Source organism: Vulpes lagopus, chromosome 8 (genome assembly GCF_018345385.1).
Source record: "Vulpes lagopus strain Blue_001 chromosome 8, ASM1834538v1, whole genome shotgun sequence".
Classification (NCBI taxonomy): domain Eukaryota; kingdom Metazoa; phylum Chordata; class Mammalia; order Carnivora; family Canidae; genus Vulpes; species Vulpes lagopus.
This window is the reverse complement of record NC_054831.1, coordinates 45847525-45861826: the sequence shown is the minus strand read 5'-3', so window position 1 is coordinate 45861826 and position 14302 is coordinate 45847525. Positions and strand designations below refer to the sequence as shown.

Here is a 14302-nt window from a genome sequence, read left to right as displayed (position 1 = left end):
AAGTGGAAATCACTATGGCAGTGACCAGGTAGGGAAAATTGAACTGTAATGGAGACATGCTTTCAACCGCTCCAGTTATAGGTCCCTATATTTATAGTGTGATTAATTTCCAGGTGATTAACCAGGTTTTCATAATAAATATTGGAATAATCCTCTCAGACTTGCAAGGGAAAAGAAAAATAAACTTGAAATATACCAGAGCAATCTGTTAACAAGACCTGCCCTCAGGAGAAACTAGTTTACCAATCCTAACCTGCTGAGGTATTATAAGAGCCTAACTGACCTAGAGAAGGGAAATACCCAACTACAGTCAACTATAGTCATCTTCTTCCACCAAAGGGGGTTGAAAAAATCCTGAGTAACACTTGTAAAGTTCAGGGTCTAAAGGCAAGGCTGATTAAAAGACTAATACCTAATCATAGGGTTAAGGATGCTTTTTCTCCCTGACACCTCAGCACCACATTACTACAGGCCTATTTATAGCAATTCCTTTTACCAAGTACATAGTGTCTGACTATCAAGAAAAATATTATGCTGAGCCCTATGCTAAAGGCTCTAATGGATAAAAGAGACACCATAAAAGAACAAATGGACAATGTAAAAGCAGAGAGGTGGAATTCCTAAGAAAGAAGCAAAGAGAAATGCTAGCAGTAAAAAAATACAGTAAAAGAAATGAAGGGCGTGTTTGATGGGAGTATTAATAGATTAAATATGGCTGAGGAAAGAATCTATAAACCAGAATATATATCAGCAGAATCCTCAAAAACCCAAAACCAAAGAGAACAAAAACTGAAAAAAAAAGAAGAAAAGAATACCAAGGACTGGGACAACTACAAAATAATAGGAATACCAGAAGGAGAAGCTAGAAAGGAATAGAAGAAATGTTAAAAAACAAAATAAAACAAAAAACACAATGATTGAGAATCTCCCTCAAATTTTTGTCAGAAACCAAACCATAGATTCAGAAAGCTCAGAGAACACCAATCAAGATAAATGCCAAAATAAACTATACCTAGGTATATCATTTTCAAATTACAGAAAATCAAACATAACAAAAAATTTCTAGAAGAAGCCAAAGGGAAAAAGTACAGTATCATAGTGGAAATAAGATAAGAATTACATCTGATTTTCCTCAGAAACTATGCAACCAAGAAGAGAATGGAGGGAAAATTTTTAAGTGGTGAGAAAAGAAAAATCCCAACTTCAAGGTCTCTACCCTGAAAAATTATCCTTTAAAATTGAAGAAGAAATAAAGATATTCTTAGACAAAAATTGAGGAAATTTGCTGCTGGTAGACTGGCTTGAAAAAAAATTCTTAACAAAAATTCTTTAGAGAGAAGGAAAAAATATAGGTTAGAATCTTTGATCTAGGGACACCTGTGTGGCTAAGTGGTTGAGCATCTGCCTTTGGCTCCGGGCATGATCCCGGAGTCCCAGGATCGAGACCCCACATTGGCTCCCTACTGCTTGAAGCCTGCTTCTCCCTCTGCCTGTGTCTCTGCCTCTCTCTTGTGTCTCTCATGAATAAATTAAAAAATTTTTTAAAGAAACTTTGATCTACATAAAGAAAGCAAGAGCACTAAAGAAAGAATAGTGAAGGAAAAATAAAAATTTTTTATATTTTAAATTGATCTAATACACAACAGTTTGTTCAAAATAATAACAGCAGCACTGTATTCATTATGTATGCTTATTCATTTTTGCATATATATGCTTATGTATACTTATATATGAAATTAATGACAGCAAAAATACTAGGGACAAGAAGAAGGAATGATTATTTTGTTGTTATTAAGTACACACACTACCCATGAAGTAGTATGCTGCTGACAGTAGACTTTAGTAGCAAATTCTATGGCAACCATTAAAAAGGTTAAAACAGTTAAGTATAACTGATACCCTAAGAAAGTAAAGTGGAATTATATAAAATGCTTACTTAAACTCAAAAAAGGCAGAAAAAGTAGAAGACAAAAAGAGGAACAAAGAACAAGACAACAAAGACAAAACAGTACAAATATGGTAGATATTAATCCAACTATATAAATAATCAATTTGAATGACAATGTCTAAATGCACCAATTCAAGACAGAAACTGTCAGAATGAAATGAAAAGCATAACCCACCTATATGTTGTCTATAAGAAACCCAGTTTAAATATAAAGACGTACAGATTAAAAGTAACTACAAAAAATATATACCATGCTAACAATAATCAAAAAAAGTAAAAGTACCTACATTAATTTCACACAGGGTAGTCTTCAAAGCAAAGTTATCAGGTCTTAAGAAGGGCATTATATAATGATAAAGGAGTCAATTTTGCAGGAAGACGTAACATTTTGTAGAGTGTAAGTGCCTAAAAAGAGCAAACTATGTGAGGCAAATACTGCTAAAACTTCAAGGAAAAACAGATGAATCTACTGTCACATTTGAAGACTTCAACACCCCTCTCTCAGAAATAGACAAATAGACAGAAAATAAGTTAGGACACAGCTGAACTCAACAACACCAACATATAACTGGAGATAATTGATATCTATACATGACTTCATCTGACAACAGATGAATACACATTTCTCCCAAGCTCACATGGAATATAAGCTAGATCACATTCAGGCCCAGAAACCACATCTTAGAAATCAATGCAACAAAAAGCTAGTTCATTGTAAAGATCAGTAAAATTCATTAAGCCTCAAGCCATTCTAAGAAAAAAGAGAAACGACACAAAATACTAATTTCAGAAATGAAAGAAGAGATGTAACTACAGATCCTATAGAATTTAAAGGATAAAAAGGAATACTAGAAATAATTCTATGCTCACAGATTTGATGACCTAGTGAAAAGAATGAGTTACTTAAAAGACAGAACCTGCTAAAGCTCACACAAAAAGAAAAAGACATTCTGAACACACCTATACCTATTAAAGAAACTGACTCAATAATTAACAATTTTCCAGAACAGAAAGCACCAGGTTCAAATGGGTTCACTAGTGAATTCTACCACACTTTAAATGGGAAGAAATTATGTCAATTATCTACAATGTCTTTCAGAGGGTTGAAGGAGAGTAATTACTTCCTAACTCATTCTTTGAACATCACTCTAATATCAAAACCAGACAAAAACATTATAAGAAAACTACATACCACTATCTCCAGTGAACACAAATGCAAAAAACCTCAACATAATATTAGCAAAACGCATCCAAAAACGTGTAAAAAATTATACACCACAACCAAGTGGGATTTATCCACAGCATGTAAGGCTTGTTTAAGATTCAAAAATCAATTAATATAATCCATCAAATCAACAGGCTAAGAAAAGAAAAATGACCTGCTCATATCAATAGATACATAAAAAGTATTTGACACAATTCAATAACCATTCATGGTAAAAACTCTTAGTAAACAAGGGGCTTTCTCAACTTTATAAAAACTATCTATAAAACCTTACAGCTAGGGGCACCTGGGTGGCTCAGTTGATTAAGCATTGATCATGGGCTCAGGTCATGAACCAGGGGTCCTGGAATCAAGCACCGAGTCAAGTCAAGCTCCCCATTTAGCAGGGAACCTGCTTATCACTCTCCCTCTGCCTTTCTCCTTCCCCACTGCTCATGCTCACTCTTCTCTCTCCCTGTCTCAACACTGGGGAGACTCTTAGTATTATAATCACTTTTCATTAGAATATCTGGGCTTCTGAAAGTGAAGAGTCCAGCATATGGCAATAGTTCTTGTAAAAGTAAATAATATTTATTTTAGTTTTAGACTCTATGGTTATCATAAAACCAAAATGAATGAAGCATTTCTTTCTTACTTTCAAAAGGAACATAAAGACAGAAAAGTTAAATGAATGCTATTTTATGTGAAAAATAGCAAGATTATGACAAGATTGAAATATCGAAGGAGAAAGGATATGGATATATAAAATAGAGAAAATTAAGGCAATGAATTCACTAAAGATGTGCTCATGGTTGCCGAGATTTCTGCAACAAATAATGTGCAGTTACCCCTTTGATGAAACAACTATCTTGAACTTTGGAAGGGCAGCAAAGATAAGCAAAAGCCTTGTCTTTTACAGAGCAAAATTATCTGCTGTAAACTGAAATAGCACAAAGCAATATAGCATTAAAAATGGATTTCACTACATTTAAAGAAAACTTTTTTGTAAAAATTATTGTAAAAAGCAATCACTAATTGTACAAAACACTTTAAAATAAACTATAAGACACCAATTTATTTGAAAACTCAATAAACCCTAAGTCATAATTCTAGAATAAAACAAAATATCCATTCTTCTTGACAGCTGACAAATTTATTAAATTGCTAACTCCATGGAGTATAAAGGACTTGCCTGACAAGAGGAAGCTACCTGAACATATAGTTTCCTTATGTTTCAGGTAGGATACTTAATGTATTTTATTTTTTACTTCTTAAAAACTACTTTTTTTTCACAGTAAATTCAATATAAATTCCATTTTAGTTTAGTTAAATCTCACTAAATAAAATATTAATTGCTTTTTTCTCCTCTAATAGTAGTAATACATATATGTCAAATATACATCTTGTGTCTGTTTTACTTCAAATAATTTAGTAAAATAAAAAAGGTAAACTAGCAAATATATATATTAAGAATTGACACACATACACCCTTTCTGAAAAAAATATAAAGGGATCTAATTCGATAGTTATATATTTAAAAATAAATACTTTTGGAAACCAAAATATTATATTCTACATATATTAATAATAACCTTCACAAGAGACACAATCATTATAAACAGATACTGATTTCACTTCTTTTGCCTACTGGAGTCAATCATGTACATTTTTTTGTTAGTTGGGTTAAAACAATGTAATAAAATTTTGACACTGTATGTATAATAGGTAACTTTTCCTGAACTTACAATCAGAAAACATGATTGGACAAAGGATTCTTAAGATTCTTAAGTCACTTCAAAATGTTAAGGGAAAATCTGCTTTAGGTAAGCACTGAAATACTGAAATTTCCAGGCAATTTTGTTGGTTTACCAGTAGTGCTAATCAGGACTTTACAATGAGATTTTTATTTAATGCAACTGCTTCATTATTAAGGAGGTTATAAAATTCAGGATAATCATTAGAATAACTGATGGGCAAAATATATTTTAAGAAAAAAAATCTTTGGGGCCCCTGGGAGGCTAGGTCGGTTAAGTGTCCGACTCCTGATTTAAGCTCAGATCACGATCTCAGGGTCCTAAGATCCAACGCTGTGTCAGGCTCCAAACTGGGCTGGAGCCTGCTTGGGATTCTTGTCTCCCTTGCCCTCTGCCATCCCTGTCCCTGTCTCTGTTCCTCTCTCTCTCTAAAAAAATAAAAAAAACTTTAAAAAACAAATTTAAAAAAAAATCTCCATTTAAGTTCACTAAACTAATTGCTGAGTCACAAACATTTACATTACAAGAAGATTCTTAATGATAGTCACTGATATAAATTACATATGAGATTCTCTAAATTTTTTATATCTCACATTCCATCAAGCAGTCTACCAAACAACTTGTATCATAACTAAAAACAAAAAGAAGAGTTTTCTGAGAAAAATATTTATATACCTAAAAGAATTCATTTAAACTGCAACTTGAGATTGAATTTTGGTTTGTAAATTTTTTCAGAGTTAAAACAAAATGAAAAATAAATTTTAGTAATACAAAATTGTATCACATCTATAGGCTAATATTTACTGAAGAAAGAAAGAAAACACATTCAATGTCTACTATGTACCAGACACTATGGTAGATATTTTGCATATACTATCTAACTCACTTCACAGTCAGAAAAAGTTGGCATCATTAAAATCATTCCAAAGCTGGAAAAACTGATTCTCAGAGTTGTCCATAGTGGTTTTAGAGAGAGGGCTCTGAAGTCAGGCTTTCGGGATTAGGACCCTGGTTCTAGTCTACCACTTAAATCTTATGGCTTGAGGAAATTACTCAGTTTTTCTCTCCCTCATCAGCAGGAAGTATTAGATGAAATAATACAGTTACAGAGACTGGCACATAGTAGTATTCAGTAAATGCCACGTATTACCACTACTACTACACACCCTCGAACATCCCCATTACCTAAGTTCATATAGTATATAACAGAACATTGGTATGAGTCTTAATCTGTCTGACACAAAAAATGTCCAGCTCATTGCATCACACTGTCTCTAATGAGAATTTCTTGCTTAGTGTATTTTCAACTGTTTGATATATAAAAGCCTAATTATATCTTGCACCAGAAAACATATTTTTTTTTCAAAGCAAATTCTTTCTTTTATATCACCTGAAGAATTTAATAACATATGTTCTGAAAAAAAAGGAGGGTGGACCAAAGGAGAAAGATATGTATGTCATTCATAATTTATCTGATCATCCAAATCAAAGAAAAAGGAAATTTCTAATTTACTGAGTCATCCTGAGATACAAAATACAGAAAATATAATTATTTCAAGATTGGAGGTATACTCCTTGAAATAATTTATTCATCATTTATTCATTCTTTTTAGTCATTAACTATTTATTAAATGTCTAATGAAAGGCAATTTGTTTAGTTCTTGCTCGCAATATTCACTGGACCAAGACTGATGAGCGCAATACAAAATAGTATTAGTTCCTGAGGAATGACAAAATATCCAAAAATCTTTGATCACCTGGCAGAATTGCTCAAGGTGATCACAGCGCTTGAGAATCATTATGAATGAATGAAATCACAATGGTAACTACATATTAGCCTGAGTTACCATTGTAATCACTTATCAAAAACAGGTAACATCCAAACTGTTTGTGTTGCCCCAAGTTATTTAACTCAGTTCGATAATATTTATCTACTCATTTTATTGCTTTTTTTTTGTGCCACGATAAAACCTAAAACTACACATTAAAGAAAGATGATAAAAAGTGTTATCCCTAGAGATTTAAGTACTAATGGGCAGCTACCCAAAATCCAAAAACCAGCTAAAGAAAAGTCATCTTAAGCCCTTCCAGGCTTTCTTTGACTAGGTGTTGGCTTCAGAACTTGAGTTAACACATCCTCCATTTTAATCCACTATATCTAGAAAATGGGTAGTTCAAAACTAGTTTTCATCACTACAACTGAAGTTCAAAATATAAGCCCTAATTAATTACTTAAGTCTCTATTGTAAATACTATCACCTACAGAAAGAAGTTTAAATATAAGGTAATATATAAGCCCATATTATAACAATAGATTTCCAAGATTAATGATATATAATTTTTTAAATATCAAACCGTAGTATTAGAGATACTCTTGTTGGTCATCCAGCCCATTGTCATCAGGATAACAAAAGCCAGCATGTACTGAGTCCTTACTATATTGATCTATGTATTTTACCATGGTTAAGCTAAATAATTCAATGTGCTACTATTACTGTAATTTTATAATGGTGGAATCTAAAGCACAAAATTGTTAACATATTCAAAAGTACACTAATAATACAGTAAACCTGAAATTTGACCCAAGTCTATCTAACTTAAAAGTCCACACATATAACGACCATAATACATAGCCTTCATGATAAAACAATGCCACACAAATTCTGCACAAAGCCTATTTTTAAATGCTCCAGAAAATAAGATTATTCCTTGAATAAATTATTTTAATACTAAGCCCCCTCTACAGAGTAAAAATCATCAAGATTTATAAGGATAGTGTAATAGTGCCACCACAGAAACAATAAAAAGTTTTATAAAAAAGGACTACGAGTGGAAGAAAGAACATGGAAACTAAATGCTTCAGCTTGAAACACAGAAGACAGAGAAATAACTGATTTTATAGCTTAGCTCAAATTCTCCAAAAATTAAAAATTAGATAATATTATAATTGTTGGCATATGGTTATTATGTAAACAGATTTTCAAAAAAAGAATGTATGTAATTTTCTCTGGAAATTTAAAACTTCAAATAGATTCTCATTTATCTAGAATAATTTAATAATAACTGAAAATAAGATGAGACATCCAAGGTCTCATTCATCTATATGAATTTATGATATAGCCAGAAAACAAGAAACCCTTTGACCCCTGCCCTACAGCTAAGAATCTAGGTTCTTCAAGTTGATGGAGAAGTTCCATTTAACTATTTGGTTTTAACATTTTAAAATGTTAAAAAGACTACATCACTGAAGCACACACATATCTGTGATGGCCCCCTTCAAATTTTAAATAACAAAAGACTGTATTACTAGTAGATACAACTGTCCACAAAAGACCCAATCTCAGACATTAAGGGCTTTGACACAATTACGGCAAAAGTATTAGATAAGAATTCAAAATAGCACATAACTGAATTGCAGGGTAGTTTGGAATTGGATATGTATTATTCTTAGCATCGTGATACTTATTTATATGTTTTCTATTGGATTTAAACTAAGAACATATATATCACTGCAAATTTGAAGTTATTTATTACAGAGAAAAATTTAGATGATATAGAACTAAAACAAAATGAAAATCAGAATGCTGACCCCTTACATTATCTTCTATATCCACGATGAAATAAATACAATTTAAATACCAAAATGTAAACATTAAAATGAGTTTTGAAGACAAGCAATGAAAAAAAAAAAAAACCATGTGCCTTGGATGAATGGACCAGATAACCTGCTAAAATATGATTTTAGCACTAAGATTTTATAATGGCTATTCATGTAGGTATAAGTTATTATGATGGTTTTAATTAGAACATTTGCAAACTACATAACCTTTCTAATTTTTCTTCACAAAGCAACAAAGTCCATTTCAGGTTAAAATAATTATGGACAATATTAATTCATAAGGAATATTTAAATTACACATGGGAGTTTTCTATGGACTACCTCATCTCCAACTACTTTTCATAGATCTTACTAAGTTTTTAATTACTGATTACAATGATTACAATGTATATAGGTTCACTTTGATGATAAAGAGCAAAACATTTTGAATTTAAATCCAGAACTGAAATTTAAAGTTTTATCTTTCCACTAGGCTGATATGCCTCCCAATGAAATTATTTAAGATCTTATAGCAAAGTAGTATCACATTAGGGCAGGATGTCAAGATACCTTTTTACTTCAAGACTCCAACTTTTACATTGATATAAAAGAAAGCATGACCCATGGATTAGGAGCTGGCTGTTGTACATGTCATATTTATATTCATATTTAAACTGTACATAAAGATGGTCTCAATACAGGGATAATATTATTAGCAATTAAAATAGAATTTTGTTAATAGCTTATTTAATAATGTAAGAAAATCATGTTACATTTCAATGGACTTAAAATTTTTCCCATCTTTGCCTTATTCACTAGGTTTTCCAACAATTCAAAATTGGATGACCCATGAAAAACTTCATGTATATGTATATATACTAGTGAAGCGCTCCTATACTGCTTCTGGAGTAAAAATGAATGTTTACCTATATATTTTTCTCTTTAAATTCTCCAAACATAGCAATGTACAGAGTAAAAAGATAAAAAGATAAAACTCACATTTAACTTATGTAAATGATTCTAAGATATAAAATTGTATCAGCATTTGATGCATGAGGTCTGTTTTAATAAAAACGAAGGAAGCTATAGATTTGTATGTGACATCGACCTAAGGAGAAAATAACTAAATTTTTATATATACATGGATATTCCATGGGGTAGACTGCATTCTCATATATGAACTGTATATAAAAGAGAGCTAATATAAATTAAAATTATGCTTGTCTTTGATAACAGAATTATAAAATACTAATATATAATATATAAACTATGTAACTGTTATCAGCTACTGTTCTTCAGAATAAACTTTACCCTAGTAATTTTGTTTAAGCTGACAGGATTTCATGGATGATCCAAACCATAACCATTTCCAAAGGATAAGACTGGGACTAAATTTTTCCTCAATTTGTATAATAATCCCTATGCAACATCTGGTAAGAAGTTTTGATTTATTATCAAGGAAGTCATTCCTTAATGATTTTAAGTGTCAGGTTTTAATATCGTATAAATAGATATATGCCTTAGTCCTAAAGAAACTTTTATTAGTACTTCAGGGACAAAAACCAAATATTATAAAAAATTTACATAGCATCAACTATGCCAGACATAATGTAAGTGTGTAAAAATTACAAGAAATTACACATTTAAAAAAAACTTACCAGACAGTTGTTTCCACTTGACTGTCATTGAGCTGCCTATTGTCCAGTTGGGCAAAGAGTGGAAAAAGCACTTGAATCCCTCCAATTGAATGAATTGCACTATGAATTGAATGTGTTACTATAGCTTTCACATCCTATGTTCAAAAACAAAAATGTTTATTAAATTCCTGAAGCATAAAGTTATCATTATTTCCTTGTTCCAAATAACTTTGTAAGAAATCTTAAAAAATAGACATCTTTAAAGCCCTCAATTATAAAATTTTTGATTCACATATAAAATAAAAACTCGATTATCTCTGTAAATCACTTTTAAATTGGCATTTTAAATTGTGACTTTTATACTGAAAATATGAAGCTATAAATCAAAAACAATTTAGAATAAGAAATACTATTAGCAGATTTAAAGACATTCAAGTAATTTTTATATGGGGGTGTAATAGTAGTACATTCTTAAAGCAAGGTATATTTTTGTATCTAACAACTATCTGTTGAGCTAGTCAACTGGTTTTATTTCAAAGGATATAGAACAGATAAGATAACAGAGCTGTCAGAATCCTTACTAAGGAGACTAGTCCAGGGTAAAGTATACTGCCAAAAAATAAAAATAAAAAATAAGGGAGAAGGCAAAAATGTCACAGTACTAGAAAACAAAAAAAGAACTAGCAACTATAGAGCTATAGATTAGCTATGTTTAACGTTAATGCTCAATGAGAATATAAAACTAAGCTACTAATCACCTACCTGGAGCATTAGAGCATGTGGGGAATGCACAAAAATTGATGCATTTTCCTTTGGTGAGGATTCCAAGCACAGCTGAGCATCGGTGGCCTTAGCATTATATGTAAATGCAATACTACTTGCAAGTTTCCCATCATACAGCACCTGTTTATGATGTTCTGCCAAATGAATGTCACTCTCAGATTTAAATTTGAAGGTACTCTGAAAAAATAAAACTAAATTAAATACTCATTTAAAGACAACCTAATAAAACTCTCAAGTCTTAAAGCATAGAAATATTTAAGGTAATAAACAATTTGTTTTGACCCTTTCAAGTGTCAGGCATTAGTCAGTGGTATTACATTATTTTTGTTTTCTCACTTCAGTTCTATGAGTTAAAATTTTACTTATCATGTTAATAAACACACTTGGATCTTCATATCTTTGTTTTTATTGCATTTTTGATTATTTATAAAATATTTTATTAGAAAAAAATATAAAGCCAGATGTTATTAAATTTCTGGTAAAAAGATTTTGATTTAATGCCTAGGAACATTAATTTTTCTTGTTTAGACATTCAAAAGTATTTACGTAAGTAAACAGTGCCTGGTACATGAATTACTTATATAGAAAAATGATTATCATTTAAGACTATGAAAAATATTTTTATGCAAAAAGATTTATGTCTCTACCATAAAAAGTATATCAACATATTAACAATACTATCCACAAAAGCATCAGAAAGTAATATTAAATCCAAAAGAAAAGTTCATTAAAACATGTCACCCTTTATACAGAGAAATAACAAAGATGTAGTAGCTGTAATAAGAAAGATATTGTTAGAAATGGTTGAAACTTCTGATAAAGACAAATAATATTTAACTTTTGCAACAATCACATGATATTATTATTATTATTTTCAATTTATAACTATGAAAACCAAATGTTAATGAAATTAAGATCTGGAAGGGATAATGCGAGGACATAATGCCATGTCTTTTGCTCAGAGTATTAATGGATTAATGGTGAAGTAATCTGGATTGTAATCCAGGCTCTACCTCTAATTATCTCTAGGCCTTTATTTAGTGTCAAAGAAATCATTTAACTAATGTGGCTCCTTTTCCTTACTCTGATGTTACAGTAAGATTAAACCAAATGTTCCAAACCAAGATTTTTACAGAAGGCAAATAGATATATGTATAAATTAAGCAGGCCTCATGGAGATTTCATAAGACTAGATAGTGCATGTCCTGTCTCAACGTATCCCTCAATGTTCTGCTCAAGATAATTAATGCACCATGTTGCCAGTTCTTCAATACTTTCCAAAGAAACATGAACTTGGGACTTCCTTTTTAAAAATCACATAATTTGTAATTTAATGTAAATATTTAAAAACACTTTTCAGACCAAACATGGCAGGCCAAATTTAGCCCATTTTCTGCTTTTAAACTAGTATCCAGAGAGCCTTCCTTCCTTGAACCTGGACACAAACCATTGATCGGCCATGTCAAATACAAAAGCAAAATGAATAAATGAAAATTTGTATTTATGTGACTATGGATGCCACTTTCTGTCTTCCAAATGTAAGCACATTTACATATTTTGATGTAAAAAAAGGTAACAAAATTACAGTACTTTGGATCAGATCTTGCTTCCTCTTCTCAATTAAATGGAATGTAGAACTTTATCTGCCACCTCAGATTTTCAAAATGTTTGAGTTTATATAACTAAAAAATTCACACTGTCCAATCTTGAAGTAACAGTTGGGCTTAAAACATGTTCTAATTTAAAAATAAAGATTATATTTCAGTCACTCTTGCACTAGAAAATAGGTGACAATTACAATAAAAAAGAAATTTTTAAAAAGTTATATCTGAATGAAATTATGAGTTAACTATATTAGGTAGCAATATTAGCAACATAAAACTAATTTGCCTTCATTGGTTGCCTTGGTGTTATAAAATAAACATTTTAGTATGTATTTCAGTAGGATTATACATGTTCAGAATGTTTAATATTTATTTTCTAATCCAATCATTTTAAAATAAAATTTGACAAATATCCTAGATTTTTTACTTATATTGCAAAGCACTGATCAAAAGTAGATTTAATTACTTTAGAGGAATAAAATATATGAGTTAGTTTATAGAAATAAAAGTATTTAATTGAGGGAGTTTGGGAGAAGAGTATATATGACATTACACTGGAAAAACAGACCAAATAAGGAAGAGGGGAGTCAAGGAGTTGGATGACCCAAGAGCAAGCTGGAGTTGAATCAAGTAGAGTAGTGGCGCTTCCTTATGTTGATTATATTATATGTAGGAAAACAATGTGTAAATGATGGGAACAGCAACTGGAGAAAGAGGAACATATGCTCTAGCTAGTAGAGCTACCTTTTATTCAGTTTTTTTTTCTTTTTAATTTGACAAAAACAAAGTCAATAAAAGCAAAAACAAACCAGCAAGACTACATCAAACTAAACAATTTCCACACAGCAAAGCAAACCACCAACAAAATGATAAAGCAAGCTATCTAATAGAAAATATCTGCAAATCATATACCTGGCAAGGGGTTAATATCAAAAATATATCAAAATATATAAAGAACTCAACAAGTCAACAAAAAAAACTGATTAAAAAATGGGCAGAGAAACTGAATAGATATTTTTCAAAAAAAGACATACAGATGGCCAACTGGCACATGAAAAAATGCTCAGTATCATGAATTAGGGAAATGTAAATCAAAACCACAATGAACTACCACTACACACCTGTTAGAATGGCTATTACCAAAAAAGACAAGATATAACAAGTGTTGTCAGACATGTGGAGGAAAGATAATCTTTTTGTACTGTAATGGGAATAGAAATGCAGCAACTACAGAAAACAGTATGACATGTTCCCAAAAACTAAAACACAGGGGCACCTGATGGCTCAGTGGGATGAGAGTCTGACTCTTGATTTTGGTTCAAGTCATGGTCTCAGGGTCTGGAATTAAGCCCCACACTGGGCTCCATGCTCAGCATAGAGTCTGCTTAGGATTCTTACCCTCTCTCTTACCCTATGTCCTTCCCCCACTCATGCATAAGCACACTCATGCATAAGCACACTCTCTCTCAAATAAATTTTTGAAAACTTGAAAAAATTATGTAAAAAAACTTAAAACTAGAACCATATGATCTACCAATTCCACTTCTAGATATTTAGCCCAAAAACCATCAAGATTTACTTGAAAAGATATATATACCCCCTATGTTCACTGCAGCGTTATTTACAACAGCTAAGACATGGAAGCAACCTAAGTGTCCATAGATGTAGAAATGGATAAAGAAAATGTGATACACATATATGTATACAATGGGATGTTATTCAGCCTTAAAAAAACGAAATCATGCCACTTGCAACAACATACAGACCTTGAGGG

At 31.3% G+C, this 14302-nt stretch overlaps 1 protein-coding gene across 9 annotated transcripts in view; it reads right to left on the bottom strand.

Moving 5' to 3' along the window:
- Positions 1 to 14302, bottom strand: part of NBEA (neurobeachin) — a 664605-nt gene that overhangs the window by 536126 nt on the left and 114177 nt on the right. For 8 of the 9 annotated variants that reach the window (XM_041767622.1, XM_041767623.1, XM_041767626.1 and 5 more), the window contains exons 9-10: positions 10904 to 11101; positions 10163 to 10296 (exon numbers count right to left, since the gene is read on the bottom strand). In XM_041767622.1, the coding sequence (XP_041623556.1) occupies positions 10163 to 10296; positions 10904 to 11101 (332 nt within the window). Of the gene's footprint in view, positions 1 to 10162; positions 10297 to 10903; positions 11102 to 14302 lie in introns of those variants that run through there. The other variant, XM_041767630.1, reaches the window with a different exon arrangement.